The following is a 16,633-nucleotide window of genomic DNA, read 5'->3' on the forward strand; positions in this document are numbered from 1 at the left end:
GATGAATTCGACATTGCTGATCCTAGCAGTATGCAGGACGCGTGTCACATATCAACCTAGTAAAATGGCCCAGCTCACAACGAGTCTCTCGTAGATCAGTTGGTTAGAGCGCCCAACCGGTATCTGGGAGGCCATGGGTTCGATTCCCGTCGGGGACTCAGAATTTTTCTTTGTCCCATGCTCGTGTCATGTAGAACATCTTATCTTTTATTATCTTTACCGAGCTTAAAATTTACCATCTTTATTATTTACTACAAAAGTTTTTTTAACTCTTTTTAAGTGTAGGGAGGTATTTGTAGCATGGAAATCAAATCAAACTGGGCAGAACTGGGGCAGTTTTCCCTTCTATTATTAACATAAATCGTTTTGAATTTAAACATAAGACTCTTGACCCTTGTGGTGTGTTCACACTGAACACTGACCTGCTGAGGAGACAGAGAAGCTTTGATCACCGCCCTGTACCACGTGTTATCCTCTGCATTGTGAGCAGCGCACAGGACACCAGGTCTGACTTCTCTGAAGGGAGTTCGAACTCTACCCTGTAAAGGAAAAAGGTCATTAACTTGAATCTGCTAAGTATGCACGACCACAAGTAGAGACTTCTATTCCACCAGGTCTGATTTCCCTGAAGGGAGTTCACTCTTTCCTGTGATGGAGTAGGCAATTTCCGAGTTACCCTTTGCCTCTGTTTCAAAACGAGTCTACGTGCGAAACCATTCATATGAAAATGAGTTTTACCTACAGGTCCATTTTCATGCAAATCAAACTCATTTTCATTAGAATGGCTTCGCACGTAGACTCGTTTTGAAACAGAGGCAAAGGGTAACTCGGAAATTGCCTATTGAAATAAACTTGAAACTCTCTAACTGTACACCACCCCAAGTAGAGGCTAATATACCCCTGCTTAATGCTTCAACTATCTAGTTAACAAGTTTTAATTTAAAAGTTGTTTACCCATCTTTCGGTTTTCTGTAAGTGATCCCCATTTTCAGGGCTTAAGTCATGCAGGATGCTCTGAGCCAGACAAGACAAAACAGTCCGTGTGTAACACATTTAGTAAGTTTACAGCTTCTCCTATTAAACAGACTCAGACTTCGTCCCATCCACTAGAACAGTACATCTGTGATCTTCACTAAAAGGCCACACTACGGTAACTCATTAGGGTGTCCCATTAAAGATATTAAACACATAAATTGTGTGAAAACACCATGAAATGGTAACATACTGTGTAGTATTCTTGAATCTTTTCTTCCAGTTTCTCTTTTTGTTGCAGTAATTCCAAGCACTGAAACTACAAAGACAAGTCAAAGTTTATCAGATACGTTCACATCAAGAAAGCTGGGTTATCAAATGGGGGAGGGGGGGGGAATGAATTGAAAGGGGCTGGGAACATCACGTTCTCGAATGGACAAACCAGATCACTGTTATAATAGAGGCTGAGGGCAATTGGAATTTTTGTTTATGCATAAAGAGCTGGGGTCTCCAAATTCTAGACATGGAGAAAACCAAATCACAATTAAAACAAAGAATATCCGAGAGTTAGACTGTGAACCGTGTAACGCCATAACAGCCGGGCTCATCACATTTTGGTAGTAGTGAACTGTATCGAGTTCTCACCATGAAGAGGCTGGGGTCTTCAAATTCCAGGATAGAAATGTCCACCCAAGGTTTGGAAAAGTCCAGTGGCGGTGGACTGGTGCCTAGCTTGTCTCCTTCCTCGGGTGATTTGCTGGCATCTGATGAGCTCTCAGATGCTATGCTGTCTCCATCAACAGAACCCGCATCATCAAGAGATTCTGATACAGTGTCGTCATTTCTGATAAAAAAAAGAGAGAACAATAAATGTTTTAGACATCTAGCTCTTTCAGTACAATTCGAATTAAGCACTGGAAGTCAGTACGTTTCATGGTTGCCACAGACATCAGTTTTCAAAAATTCTCTGACTTTTCCCTGATAACAAAATCCCTGACCAAATAAATACAGAGTATCAGATACAATAGCAGCCTCCATCCTCTGCTTCCAAAAAGAAAAACAATATATGGACCTGCTGAGATCACCCTGACCTATGTTTCTTCCAGCCATCAATGGTATTAAATTTCAATTTTCCCTGACTCAAAATAGATTCACTGACTTTTCCCTGACCTTCAAGAATTTTATTTTTCCCTGGCCATTTCCTGATCTGTGGCAACCCTGCGTTTGTGGTGAGCAAGACTTTAACATAACAGTACTTGTCACATACCCAGCAGAAGGTAGCTCTTCCTGACTCTCAGTTTCTGTTTCAGTTTCAACTCCTATCAGCTCTGCTAGGTTCAACAGAGTGCTCTCATCTTCCTCAGAAGGAACAAACAGCCTTACGAGTGGCACATCAGAAGCCTGCACAACCTACAATAATAATAGAAAATTTATTAATATCATTAGACATTAACATTTTCAACAGTTGGAAGCACAAATCCGCAACTCTTACCTCGAGTAAAACGTTCCGTTCCATGATTGCGTACGCTTGTTCCTCAGTCAAGCCTTCCTATTGTGTAATATGTGTAAAAGTAAGTAGTTTGTCACGTGAGGATGTGGAACAATGCCCCTAGCAGGGCTGCAAATAACTTTTTTTCACTTGATAGGACATATTTCCTATTAAGACACCATTTTGGTCGGACACAACAAAATTGTGGTCGGACAGATTTTTATTCATCACTGCCATAAAATGATATACGATCAAAAAATTGTCCGGACATAATGTCCAACCACACTTTGGATTTCGTCGGACAAGAGCAAATTTTGGTCGGCCAATGTCTGATGACCGACTGTTATTTGCAGCCCTGCCCTAACCCCCAAAATAATAGCAACTACCACACTAGAGGACCTGCAGATGATAAGCTTACGAGACATGCTACACTACTGAGTGAGGATTGTCTAAAAGATTTTTGTTACAAATTTGATAATCGTTTTCAATAAAAATTCTGCATGCATGTTTTATCAATAATTTCTTTGCTGGTGTTCAGGTTGGAGCAGTGCTATTTGGAGCAGTACTATAACACTTTCACAAGATTCATGACACGTTGAACTTACATAAGCCCTAGGGTGCATAAATTAAAAATTATGATTATAAAGAATTCTCAAGATAGATTACAGGTATCGAAGTGCTTTTGAAGAATAAAGAAACCACATTCGTAGAAACATGGCCATACATTAGTGTCAAATCACATGTAACATAATAAATTCTATTTATGATTTTTCTTACCTTATCAGTGCCTTCGAGCTTGCATTCTAAAGCCTTAAAACAGAGAATAACAAGAAATAAACACAATTAATGTCTCAGAAAAATAAACTCAGTGACAACAATAAAAATTATCTACTCATTTACTGTGAGCTTCGCCAATCTTGAGAACTCTGTATGTTTTTCTTGAATATTTTCCTTAACTACTCTCTTAAACACTGGTTGTCTTAACTGTCCTAAGATTGAGATAAAGTTGACACTTGAACTCCCTTAGATTTACTGTAGTTGCTTCAATCAATAAGATTATTTGCACTGCTGAGTGAGTAAAATGCTACTTTGATGTAATGAAAAATAATTGGAAGAACACAATACCTGAAATGGAAGTGAGTTGACATGGCCAATAGCTCTTGCTGGTTCACGGAGGTTCGATATTGGAAGTTCCTCTGTGTTTCCATAGTCAACATACTGAACCTCGACCTTCAAAACACAAATTGTTGATAAAATCATTCTCGATAAGGAAAATAAGACTGTAGCTATACAAGAATACTGTTTAAAACTAATAGATGTATTATTTTCTTGCAATCTTGAAACTTAAAGCAACATCTGTAGTCGAAATGTGATACTATTCAAATGAATGCTATTGAGCATTACCGTACCCAAATTCGCAAGTAGCCAATCAGAAGCGCGATCTACTGTCCTGATATTCTACGATATCAAGTCACTGACCTGATATGCCCCCATATCACGGTCACTTTGAAGTAAAGTAGTGTTACCGAACGATGAATTGAAAAAAGGTTTTACAATAAAACAGAACTTCGTAATTTAAATTTAGCTGGTGTTAAGCGATAGTAAAAGGAGAAAAACTTTCCCGCCAAAACTAAACTTGAGCGCGCTCGCCAATTGCGCGATGTTTGCCGACGAGTACTGAAACATTTAGACTGAAACAATGGAGTTGGAAGTTCCACATTTTTCGCTAAATTTTGATTTTGGAAATTTAGAGAATGAATCTCCAAACAAACGAGTGGAACAAAAGGAAGAAGAGGAACTTGATAAAAGTGTTGAAGACCAAAAAGGTATCAACACAAGCAGGTCAACACAATTTGCACTACGTACCTGGCAAGCATGGCTTCAACAAAGCGTTAAATATCACCGGATTTTTGGCCGAATTTGGGCACGGTAAATACCTAATCGTACCTTTTTGGTACGCTTCGGCTGCATATCAGGCTCGTTTGGTCTCGCCATGGGTATTTTGGCTCGACTGCGTCTCGCCAAAATACGAACCATGGCTCGACCAAACTCGCCTGATATGCAGCCGAAGCGTACCAAAAAGGTACGATTAGGTATAAGTACTGGGCCGTACTCTTGGTGTGTTAGTTTTCAAGTGATAATTTGAAAACGTTTTTAAACTACAATCTCTAAACAAGCAATACCTGTCTGTCCGGTAACACCTTGGAAACTATCGCTCTGTACCAGGCCCCATCTGAACACTTGGCACAGCAGATCTTGTCTTTGTGGGGATTGGACACAAACTCTGCAGCTTTCACTGGCTAAAAATTGAAGTTGAACAACAACTTAAAACTGTGGCACTGAAAATAAAATATTTTTCCTACTTATTACCAATTTCACTGATACTTTCTAGGTCTTTTGTAAAACGAAATAGTTACAGCTTTGTCAATTACTAAATCCTATGAGGAAGAGTTCCTGCTTATTGTGTTCTGACATTGTTACAGTTCTAAGATTGGAAAACTACGGCCTATGACAGTGCGTTTTTCTCAAAGAGGCATGAAACGATTAATTGAAGTGTTCACTACGGATGTTTACTCAGATTCTTTAATTCTATATTTACCATATAGGTCTGTGTTCAACATTTGTATACCATTTTATTGATTTTAGCAAGTCTGTGAGTTCCCTTTGATAAGGAGAAACTACTTTTTCTACAAAATTTTGCTGAGGTCATCATGATCTAAGCTAGACCTAGCAGGCAGCACTGTTCCCGTTATAACACTCCTGCCCTGCTTAGATCCTTCAGAGCCAAGCAACTCTTCATCCAAACATTGCTGTTGAAAAGTAGTCTTCAATCTTTCATTTTTCGTGGTAATTCACTATTATACTCTAATCACACTGAAACAATTATAAAATATTTTGTAATTAATCTAAATACCGGTAACCTCAAAACACAGAATATGAGCGTGCATATTGTTTATTGATGCACAATATGAAAGCGAGCATTACAGGATGCATAACAACATTTTAGTCTCTGGGAAAAATTACTGCAGTGAGAAAACAAATAAAATCAAATTAGAGTTGACCGAGATGCCTCAAATGGCCCTTGCAAACCTTAAATAGTCTAATAGCCCCTAGAGAAACTTTACAAGCACGCCTTGAAATGAATACTTCTAAACATTCTCTTGAGAGATTAACATAGCATTACAAAATATATTTATCATCTCAGTGAAGCTCATTTAACAAATTCTTGGTCCTACTATTGAAGGTCATTATTCAACAAACCTGAGAGTAGTGTTCACTAATGTCTTCCATTAGTTCCTCCAATCTTGTTGTTCCACCACCGGGAATTTGAATAAATATGTCACCCTGGAGTGTCACATATGTCACAAATGCATCGATTTGTTCTCCTACCTGGGATGGAAATAATTTAAGAGATAACTATGTTAAACTAAAAAATTCAGGTTACAGTCCAGCTCTAATATTTCTAACAAACTCTCAAACATACTCAAAGGTGAAATTTTGGTTTGACCATCTATTTTTCATTATACAAGTAACACAGCTGCAACTTTCACCGGAAATCAACTAGCCGTTTTGCCCCTAACAATGGCCACGATAAAAATTAATTACAAAAAATATTTATTAAGTTTTATCTTGCAAACAAATGCCAAGCATCTAACCAACCACATTAAATTACTTCTAGATAGCTGTGTTTTGCACAGCGATACAAAAAGCTGTGGGACCACATGGATTGCCCAAAAGTTTGACCCTGGCTTAATGATAGGATCACTTTTTTAACGCGATTCAACTGAAAGGAGACATACGTTACCTTTGGTAAGACTGGAGTCATTTCCTCATCTGGTATTACCAAAGACCGTAGCATTGTGTTGATATTAATATCTGCAGCTTCATCTGAGGTGTCATACAACTCAACAGAAGCTGTATTCCCAGACCTGCAACAGCACAAATAGAAAATAGGTTCAACAAATAAGTAAGAAGTACACTCTAACATTTATTACAATATTATAGTCATTGTGCACACGCCTACGATGGTCAAGCAGTTAGCATGCATACATCAGACTGGAGATCCTATGATAAATGGGTCAAGTCCTAAACTCTGCCCTCATGTTGTGTCATTTGGCAAGATGTTCCACTCTGCAGGGCTAATATCTTCACCCATATGTATAATGGTTCTGACAAACTGCTAGAAAAACTTGACAAAAATGCTGGGAAATTCTGCATGATGGGCAAGCATCCCATTCAGGTGGAGTGGCCAGTAGCAAGAAGCCTAGGGGGGAGTAGGTGAATTATGCTGTGAACACCAGAGTTATGTGACAGCAGTCAAGAGCAAACTGTTCACAGCCTCTCTTTTTCAATGCAAAAGAAAATGTGTGAGAGAAAATAGTGAGCAAAGCAAGCATGTCACATGGGCGTACCATGGGGGGGGGGGGGATGGAAATGGGGAGTGAGCAAAGCGAGCTTGAAAGACAAATATATCTATAGGTATATTTCTCTTGCTCCTGCCCCTTTGTGCCTCCTAATTTGTGCTAACCTGCGATCAGGCGTTATTTAAAAGAAAGCCTGATCGCAGGTTAAATTTGTGCTGGCATTCAGTTCTCTTGCTGTTCTTTCCCTGTGTTCAATATTTGAGGGCTGTGAACAGTCTAGCCATGATCCACTATATATACTTATGAAGACTTCGATCTACTATCACCGCACATGATTCAACACACATCTAAATGTACTTGTTTCTTTGATGGAGTTACTAATGAGGGCTACCAACCTTTTTATGACTTCTGCCACAAGATCCTTGCCAAGTGTCATGTGTTTCAGCTTAAGAACAACTTCTGCATTCTTTGTTTTGGGCAAACCGTTGAGACTGATAGTGCAAGCCTTAAACACAATCAGAAATCTATGATTTAATATTTAAGAAGATCGAACTGGGTGAAAGGAAATCACAACGGCATCAAGAGAAAAGTCTATAACAATAAGTTATTAACAAATTGATCACCAAAGGGAAATTGTTTTGATCTTTTAACAAATTCTCCCACATATACTATAAGAATATGTATGGAGATCATTCAGAAGAATTTGTATGTGGATATTGGGGCTTAATAGGTAAAAAAACCTCTCTGCTGTCAATTTATGCAGTTTGTTCATATGTACATGTAGTTCTATTTTTGCATTGCTCAATGTGCCCGTGAAAGGAACTTCCGTTTGTGGAGTACAGTCAACTCTCGCCTTGCAGACATCCTGCTTTTGCGGACACTGGCTATTACGGACAAAATTTAGATCCCCAGAGAAAGAGGTTTGAATGGAAATGACTCCCGCTATTACGGACTCTCGCTATAACAGACACTAATTGACGCCCCGAGCATGTCCGCTATAACAAGAGTTGACTGTATAGGAAATTTTGTAGTGCCTCTATGAAAGAACATGTATCAACCATCTCAAAACGGTTAACCCAATCCTACAAATCTTACTTCAAGTAAAGGTGCTGACATTTTGTAAATCTTGCAGTTTTTGAACACATCTCAAAAATTCGAATAAGACTAAATTTTGATAAACATTTGACAATAAAAATAAGCGGCAGTAAGACACAACGTTTCGATGTCATCCTGACATCATTTTCAAGTGACAAATAAAATAACGGTTCAACAGTGTTATATATGCGGTTAGAGGTGTGATGTTTCATTAACATATTTGTTTTAAACAAATAGTTTCGCGCGGATAGAATCCGATTGCGTGTTCAGGCTAGGTTTATTCTTTCTAATAAACAACTTTTCGTAAATCAAGCAGTCCAGTTTTCCGCTGCATTTCTTTAGGACGGAAAAATTACTGGTAAGGTCGCCGATGTTATTAAGGCCGTGGTCGTTCTTTAAATGCTTCCCGATTGCGGAGAACCTATGTTCATCAATACGTTGGTGTAAGTGCCGGCTGGTATAGCCGACATAATCTGCATCGCACAGATCACATTGGTAATTGTACACAACGCATTGTTGATTTATTAAAGGTGGTTTTGGTTCACGCATCTTGAGATCTTCACCGATTTTGCGACTCTTGAATACTGGTTGAAGAGTGTGATCGATTTTCTTGCTCAGGTCAGATAGTTGTTTTTTGACTCTGTCGGCCGACGTTTGATCTTTAAAAGGTAATACCACTCGGTGAATGATATCCTTGTTGTTAGGTACTTCAGCTGGCACGAGAGGATCTTTGGTCATCACTGAGGTGACAAAGTGAGAAATGGTTGAGTTAATTAGGCTTGCAGGGTACTTGAGGTTCGTAAACATCAGCTTCAGGCGATCACATTCAGTCACGAAACACTCCCATGTAGATGACAGATGAAAAGCACGGTTTACCATGGTTTTTATGAGCGACTTCTTGTACCTTTTGTCGACATGGCTTTGGTGATGGAGCAGCAGGCCGGTATTTGTTGGCTTCCGGTAAACACTGGTTTCCAGTTGGTGACCTTTCTTAAGTATTTCCATACCAACAAATGGTAACTTGTTGTCAGAAGCTAGCTCCATTGTGAATTGTATGGATGGGTGACAGTTGTTAAGTGTTGATAAAAAGGCTTCTGCTGCTGGCACATCTTTCATCGTGGCAAGCGTGTCGTCGACATATCGCCTGTAAAACTCTGGGAGCTTGTTGTCATGTTCTAATTTCTCTTTGATGGAGCAGAGAAATGCATTCGCCATAAGGGGTCCCAAAGGTGAGCCCATTGCCACTCCGTCAGTCTGTTCGTAAAGCTTGCCATCGAACTGGAACAATTGGTTCTTAGTTGCTACTTCAAGAAGTTGAATCAGATCAGGCTGAGTGATGTTCATCTTGTGGGTTTCGTTAAACCAGTTGTCTACGAACGCCTTTTCAGCGATTATTTCGATGGTTTCTTGAAGTGGTACATTGGTAAACAAAGATGTGACATCATAAGATACCAATACGTCGTTCTCGTCGACTTTTCGGTTTTGAATCTCTTCTGCAAAGGCGAACGTATCAGAAATCGTGTAGCGATTAACTGACAGCGGCTTCAGTTTTTCATCGAGCCACTTGGCGAGGGCATAGTTGTAGGTACCCGTGGCAGACAAGATTGGTCTCATTGATAACTTCTCTTTGTGTGTCTTTGGCAGACCATAAAGGTGGGCAAGGCGTGAGCCTTTCACACAAACGGAATCGGCAATCTCCTTTGGCAGAATCTTACGAACCACAGAATCGAGGTGCTTCTCCTTTTCCAAAAGGGGGTGGTAATGTTTCGGTGGCCGGCCTTTCATCTTTGGTCTCTGCAAGCTGACAGGAGCGAATTTAGATGTGTCATTTATAGATGCTTGACTCAAAAGGCTAACATAATCGGATTTGTTCATAACGACTACACCGGTACCCTTGTCTGGCTTCGTGACGACGATGTCATCTAGTTGTTTCAGCTGCTTTATGGCCCTTTGCAGTGTTTTCGGTGGCTTCGGTGATTTGCACTCGATGTAATTAAGTGCAATCGATCGGAGGGTGGCTGCGGTTAACTCTTTCTTGTCATCAGATAGAGTGCGCTCCAGTTTCCAGTACAATTTTTCGAAACTAGCTTGTACATCAATGGCGGATATTCGTTGTGGCAAGGAAAACTTTAAACCTCGGCAAAGAATGAGCTTTTGGAAAAAGGATAGTTTGTGTGATGAAATGTTCTGGATGTGTTTGTCGACATCGTGATCCTTGTTTAACAGCCTCATGATCTTGTTTGTGTGTTTAGACATGACAATTTCGTAGTGTTTCTTCCGGAGGTTTACCATAGTTCTTACGATGCACATGTATTGAAGCGGCGAGCATTTTTGTCGAATTTCGTCGTAGATCGCGTTGATCTCGTCTTTCAAAGATACCTTCTGCTTGAAATTCGATCTGAGTTCCTCTTTGATGACATTGACGATGAACTCTTTTGATGACTTCGGCCATTTATTGGATTTTGTCTGATCGACCTTGGCGAACGTTGGTGTTAGTTCGAAGTTCTGGCAGAGATGAAGAAATTCAATAGCCCCATCGCATTTAACCTGTTTCTTGCTACAATCCTCAAGTCGCCTGAAGAAATGTAGCTTGTTGTCGCGTTTCAAAATTCGAATAAGACTAAATTTTGATAAACATTTGACAATAAAAATAAGCGGCAGTAAGACACAACGTTTCGATGTCATCCTGACATCATTTTCAGAAAGAACGACTTAAAGAACGACCACGGCCTTAATAACATTGGCGACCTTACCAGTAATTTTTCCTTCCTAAAGAAATGCAGCGGAAAACTGGACTGCTTGATTTACGAAATGTTGTTTATTAGAAAGAATAAACCTAGCCTGAACACGCAATCGGATTCTATCCGCGCGAAACTATTTGTTTAAAACAAATATGTTAATGAAACATCACACCTCTAACCGCATATATAACACTGTTGAACCGTTATTTTATTTGTCACTTGAAAATGATGTCAGGATGACATCGAAACGTTGTGTCTTACTGCCGCTTATATTTAGTCTTATTCGAATTTTGAAACGCGACAACAAGCTACATTTCTTCAGGCGACTTGAGGATTGTAGCAAGAAACAGGTTAAATGCGATGGGGCTATTAAATTTCTTCATCTCTGCCAGAACTTCGAACTAACACCAACGTTCGCCAAGGTCGATCAGACAAAATCCAATAAATGGCCGAAGTCATCAAAAGAGTTCATCGTCAATGTCATCAAAGAGGAACTCAGATCGAAATTCAAGCAGAAGGTATCTTTGAAAGACGAGATCAACGCGATCTACGACGAAATTCGACAAAAATGCTCGCCGCTTCAATACATGTGCATTGTAAGAACTATGGTAAACCTCCGGAAGAAACACTACGAAATTGTCATGTCTAAACACACAAACAAGATCATGAGGCTGTTAAACAAGGATCACGATGTCGACAAACACATCCAGAACATTTCATCACACAAACTATCCTTTTTCCAAAAGCTCATTCTTTGCCGAGGTTTAAAGTTTTCCTTGCCACAACGAATATCCGCCATTGATGTACAAGCTAGTTTCGAAAAATTGTACTGGAAACTGGAGCGCACTCTATCTGATGACAAGAAAGAGTTAACCGCAGCCACCCTCCGATCGATTGCACTTAATTACATCGAGTGCAAATCACCGAAGCCACCGAAAACACTGCAAAGGGCCATAAAGCAGCTGAAACAACTAGATAACATCGTCGTCACGAAGCCAAACAAGGGTACCGGTGTAGTCGTTATGAACAAATCCGATTATGTTAGCCTTTTGAGTCAAGCATCTATAAATGACACATCTAAATTCGCTCCTGTCAGCTTGCAGAGACCAAAGATGAAAGGCCGGCCACCGAAACATTACCACCCCCTTTTGGAAAAGGAGAAGCACCTCGATTCTGTGGTTCGTAAGATTCTGCCAAAGGAGATTGCCGATTCCGTTTGTGTGAAAGGCTCACGCCTTGCCCACCTTTATGGTCTGCCAAAGACACACAAAGAGAAGTTATCAATGAGACCAATCTTGTCTGCCACGGGTACCTACAACTATGCCATCGCCAAGTGGCTCGATGAAAAACTGAAGCCGCTGTCAGTTAATCGCTACACGATTTCTGATACGTTCGCTTTTGCAGAAGAGATTCAAAACCGAAAAGTCGACGAGAACGACGTATTGGTATCTTATGATGTCACATCTTTGTTTACCAATGTACCACTTCAAGAAACCATCGAAATAATCGCTGAAAAGGCGTTCATAGACAACTGGTTTAACGAAACCCACAAGATGAACATCACTCAGCCTGATCTGATTCAACTTCTTGAAGTAGCAACTAAGAACCAATTGTTCCAGTTCGATGGCAAGCTTTACGAACAGACTGACGGAGTGGCAATGGGCTCACCTTTGGGACCCCTTATGGCGAATGCATTTCTCTGCTCCATCGAAGAGAAATTAGAACATGACAACAAGCTCCCAGAGTTTTACAGGCGATATGTCGACGACACGCTTGCCACGATGAAAGATGTGCCAGCAGCAGAAGCCTTTTTAACAACACTTAACAACTGTCACCCATCCATACAATTCACAATGGAGCTAGCTTCTGACAACAAGTTACCATTTGTTGGTATGGAAATACTTAAGAAAGGTCACCAACTGGAAACCAGTGTTTACCGGAAACCAACAAATACCGGCCTGCTGCTCCATCACCAAAGCCATGTCGACAAAAGGTACAAGAAGTCGCTCATAAAAACCATGGTAAACCGTGCTTTTCATCTGTCATCTACATGGGAGTGTTTCGTGACTGAATGTGATCGCCTGAAGCTGATGTTTACGAACCTCAAGTACCCTGCAAGCCTAATTAACTCAACCATTTCTCACTTTGTCACCTCAGTGATGACCAAAGATCCTCTCGTGCCAGCTGAAGTACCTAACAACAAGGATATCATTCACCGAGTGGTATTACCTTTTAAAGATCAAACGTCGGCCGACAGAGTCAAAAAACAACTATCTGACCTGAGCAAGAAAATCGATCACACTCTTCAACCAGTATTCAAGAGTCGCAAAATCGGTGAAGATCTCAAGATGCGTGAACCAAAACCACCTTTAATAAATCAACAATGCGTTGTGTACAATTACCAATGTGATCTGTGCGATGCAGATTATGTCGGCTATACCAGCCGGCACTTACACCAACGTATTGATGAACATAGGTTCTCCGCAATCGGGAAGCATTTAAAGAACGACCACGGCCTTAATAACATCGGCGACCTTACCAGTAATTTTTCCGTCCTAAAGAAATGCAGCGGAAAACTGGACTGCTTGATTTACGAAATGTTGTTTATTAGAAAGAATAAACCTAGCCTGAACACGCAATCGGATTCTATCCGCGCGAAACTATTTGTTTAAAACAAATATGTTAATGAAACATCACACCTCTAACCGCATATATAACACTGTTGAACCGTTATTTTATTTGTCACTTGAAAATGATGTCAGGATGACATCGAAACGTTGTGTCTTACTGCCGCTTATTTTTATTGTCAAATCTCAAAATTAATGCTAAAAATTGTAAAATTTGTCAATTTTGGAGCTGCATTCAATCCTGGGCATAAGTGGGGATAGTAGGGCTACAAAGGACATGACACTGCAGCATGTCCCTGCTACATTTGTGTGTCTGTGTACAAGTGATTACATGCCCCCTCGTGAGCATCCATCTTGAACTGGCAAGGCAGACAGATCTTATGCCACAAACCTGGAAAGGCAATTCCAGAAATCTTGGTGGAATACTCCTCAAGCTTGAGGTGGGAACCATTCCTGTGTCCCCGTAGTCCATGTACTCAATCTGAACTTTGTCTCCTTTGACTTTAAGAACCTTTACACGATACCACAGACCCTCTGAATGAATTTCCTTGGAATAAATGGCAAATATACTTCCAGGGATGATTTTTAGGGCCTCTAAATAAAACAAAAAAACATTAAGTTAGTATAACAAGTTAGGATTATTGGAATGAGAGCTTGTGACTCTGATAACTATGGGGAGACAATGGGACAGGTTCATCGCTACATACAGATCATTTATTTTCTATTATGCGACCTGCCAGACCTGGCATCAAACCAACTTGCCTCTCACCTTTCTTTCCGGTTTGTGTTTTTTTTTTACAAGTTCACGACTGATACTCAACAATTCCAAATTTCAATTTGTTCTGGCTTAAATGGAATATTTGTCACTTACTCATACCCATTGCAATGGCTGGCACAAAACACAGCATTGTGCCCATGTAAAGCGGCTAGGAATATTTCTACTACCCCCTGAATGGGATGCTAGTCCATCGCAGGGTACCCTTCCCAGCATTATGTCGCCGGTACCCATTTATACACCTGGGTGGAGAGAGGCACTATGAGAGTAAAGTGTCTTGCCCAAGAACACAACACAGTGACCCCGGCCAGGGCTCGAACCCGGACTACTCGATCCGGAGTCCGGTGCACTAACCATTAGGCCACCGTGCCTTCCATTGTGCACATGTAGCAGACACAAATATGACACACACAATGATTCTTTACCTTCAGAACTTGGTTCTTCATAATGGCACAGCATACTCTGTTCCAGAGCTGTTAGTTTCTCCTAAATAATGCGGGAAAAAAAAAACAGATTAGTACAACTGTGAAAAGTAAAGCCCAGCCCAGATAAGAAAATGAATCACCAAGAGTTGAAGGATGAGAATAACACGAGTTTTCTTTAACTCTTATTAAGGGCTGGCAAACTGTCAATGACATTTACGCAAAAGGTTTACAATGAAAGCACTCAACAGTCGAGAACAGTCACTAAAAGTGCATGCATTTCTGGCCAAACAAGAGCTTGAGGGCTTGAATTCTTGTCAACTGATCATTCACATCCGCCCCAGGCTTAATACTGACTAAATTGTGGGTAGAGGTGGGGCTTCAATGTTCTCTACTTCTTAACAGAGCTGGTATTACACAGAGAAAAGCATGGGAATTAAACTGTACACTGACACAAGTAGGGCATCATCTCAGCAAACAGACCAAACCAGTTATTACTCCTGAAGTCTTTTTATTAATTACCAGAATACCTTAAATGTTTATACTAACTTACAGAATAATTTTCTCCAGAAAGATTGACACAGATGTTGTCAGTGCTGTGCACATTGCAAACAAACACGTCTAGATAATCCTCATCTGGGACTTGTACCCTCTCTAACAAGGAAACAAACAAAAGTTATCAGCATGTTTTTTCTTCTTACATTATCGATAGGGAGAAAACAGAAAACTATCAACTAGGAAACATTGTCTTGATTTACCACCAAATTCTATAAACTAAGAAAAGTAAATAATTATGTAGAAATCTGTACGGAGAATTGCTATTTGGAACAGCGGGTGATAAAACATTCTGATTGGTGGTTTTTAGTAAAGGCCCTCTCAGCTGTCTCAATCATGTAATAACAGGGGTTCAGTGTATGATTATTTCTGACAATGTGTTAAAAAGTATTAATCAAACTTAGAATTTGTTATTATAATTAAAGTTAGATTGTTCACAGTCCTTTATTTTTCTGTGAAGCCAAAGAGGTCAATCATTGAGTTCAAGGGACCGCCATTCTAGTTTCTGAAGGTGAGCAAAAACAGGAAGAGTAAAAAATGCCCATGGGTAGGGGCGCAGGGGCGTAAAAAAATTCCACTTCCTCGCCTCCACGCTGTTAAAACACAGTGCCCCTACCCATGGGCATTTTTTACTCTCCCCAGTTTTCGCTTGCCTTCAGAAACCAAGATGGCCGTCCCTCAAACTCGACAATCAACCTCTACAAATTCACCGCAAAATAGGGAACTGTGAACAGTCTAATTACCGTAAAGTTCTGTGTATAAGCCGCACCCGTAGATAAGCCGCACCCCCGATTTGGAAGCTCAAATTTTGGAAAAAAAAATATACAGACCATTAAGTTTGAAGTTCAAGTGAAGTTGTATTGGTAAACAAACAAGGGCAAACAAGCACGGTTTCGAAACACTGACACGGCGGTTGTTGCAATGTTTAATATAAATTAAGTCTTACGAAAGCTAAATTTCACTTGTCATACCTCCTTTTTAGTTTGAGTTCACAATATCTTAAACTTGGATGCTCTCTTGATATCATTTTTTCGAGATTATCACTTCTAAACACTCCTGAAACACTTGTAATTCGTTGGAATCGTTCGCGAATGACGAATGCTTAGTAGCCAAGCTCTGAATTGTAGAGAGGAGTCTGGGCATTAAAAACAAACAGGGCGGCATTTTCTTCGGAAGAAACCACGTTTTTATTTCAAGATTCTTAGAAACTGCTACCCGCAACAGGATAAAAACTTCATGCAGAATAAGAGTTTGTTAATCCAGCAGATGTATTTACTGTGAAGGTCAATAAAAAACCGAAGCGGTCGGCCATTTGCCTTGTGAGTATTTGCGTTTATCTTGGTGCGTTCTCGCACGCGGCGGAAAGACATGATTCGAAGTCACTGGCAGGCTTCACTGCAAACAGCTTTGCAGAGGAACTAAAAGGTAGTGAACAACAACAAAGTTTTCAGGTTGTTATATATTTATTCAATTACGTCTTGAGAAGTTTTTATGAATATTAATTAGGCCTTTGAGAACTCCAACCAGAGATGTTTCCGTAGATAAGCCGCACCCCCGATTTTTGACTTGAATTTAGAGGGAAAAGGTGCGGCT

At 40.2% G+C, this 16,633-nt stretch overlaps 3 protein-coding genes across 4 annotated transcripts in view; 1 reads left to right on the plus strand and 2 right to left on the minus strand.

The window, feature by feature from the left end:
- LOC144664625 (tudor domain-containing protein 7-like) overlaps positions 1–16,633 on the minus strand; it is a 31,915-nt gene that overhangs the window by 3,736 nt on the left and 11,546 nt on the right. For both annotated transcript variants that reach the window (XM_078525773.1, XM_078525772.1), the window contains exons 14-27: positions 15,039–15,139; positions 14,489–14,549; positions 13,680–13,882; positions 7,221–7,330; positions 6,267–6,390; positions 5,723–5,851; positions 4,645–4,761; positions 3,587–3,691; positions 3,239–3,271; positions 2,465–2,521; positions 2,240–2,382; positions 1,618–1,816; positions 1,226–1,291; positions 423–539 (exon numbers count right to left, since the gene is read on the minus strand). In XM_078525773.1, coding sequence (XP_078381899.1) covers positions 423–539; positions 1,226–1,291; positions 1,618–1,816; positions 2,240–2,382; positions 2,465–2,521; positions 3,239–3,271; positions 3,587–3,691; positions 4,645–4,761; positions 5,723–5,851; positions 6,267–6,390; positions 7,221–7,330; positions 13,680–13,882; positions 14,489–14,549; positions 15,039–15,139 — 1,565 coding nt within the window. The remainder of the gene's footprint in view (positions 1–422; positions 540–1,225; positions 1,292–1,617; positions 1,817–2,239; positions 2,383–2,464; positions 2,522–3,238; positions 3,272–3,586; positions 3,692–4,644; positions 4,762–5,722; positions 5,852–6,266; positions 6,391–7,220; positions 7,331–13,679; positions 13,883–14,488; positions 14,550–15,038; positions 15,140–16,633) is intronic.
- LOC144664738 (uncharacterized) lies at positions 7,979–9,985 on the minus strand. Its single transcript, XM_078525944.1, has one exon. The coding sequence runs from the start codon at positions 9,793–9,795 to the stop codon at positions 8,146–8,148; it is 1,650 nt and encodes a 549-aa protein (XP_078382070.1). The 5' UTR covers positions 9,796–9,985; the 3' UTR covers positions 7,979–8,145.
- LOC144664692 (uncharacterized) lies at positions 11,652–13,486 on the plus strand. The gene has a single exon (XM_078525890.1). It carries the CDS (start codon positions 11,684–11,686, stop codon positions 13,331–13,333), a length of 1,650 nt encoding a protein of 549 aa, XP_078382016.1. The 5' UTR covers positions 11,652–11,683; the 3' UTR covers positions 13,334–13,486.

This window comes from Oculina patagonica, chromosome 9, assembly GCF_052425735.1.
Source record: "Oculina patagonica isolate OP01 chromosome 9, crgOcupat, whole genome shotgun sequence".
Taxonomy (NCBI): Eukaryota; Metazoa; Cnidaria; class Anthozoa; order Scleractinia; family Oculinidae; genus Oculina; species Oculina patagonica.

Coding starts and splice junctions, on each gene's coding strand:
- LOC144664738 (XM_078525944.1), bottom strand. CDS start 9,795: ATGAACAAATCCGATTATGTTAGCCTTTTGAGTCAAGCATCTATAAAT.
- LOC144664692 (XM_078525890.1), top strand. CDS start 11,684: ATGAACAAATCCGATTATGTTAGCCTTTTGAGTCAAGCATCTATAAAT.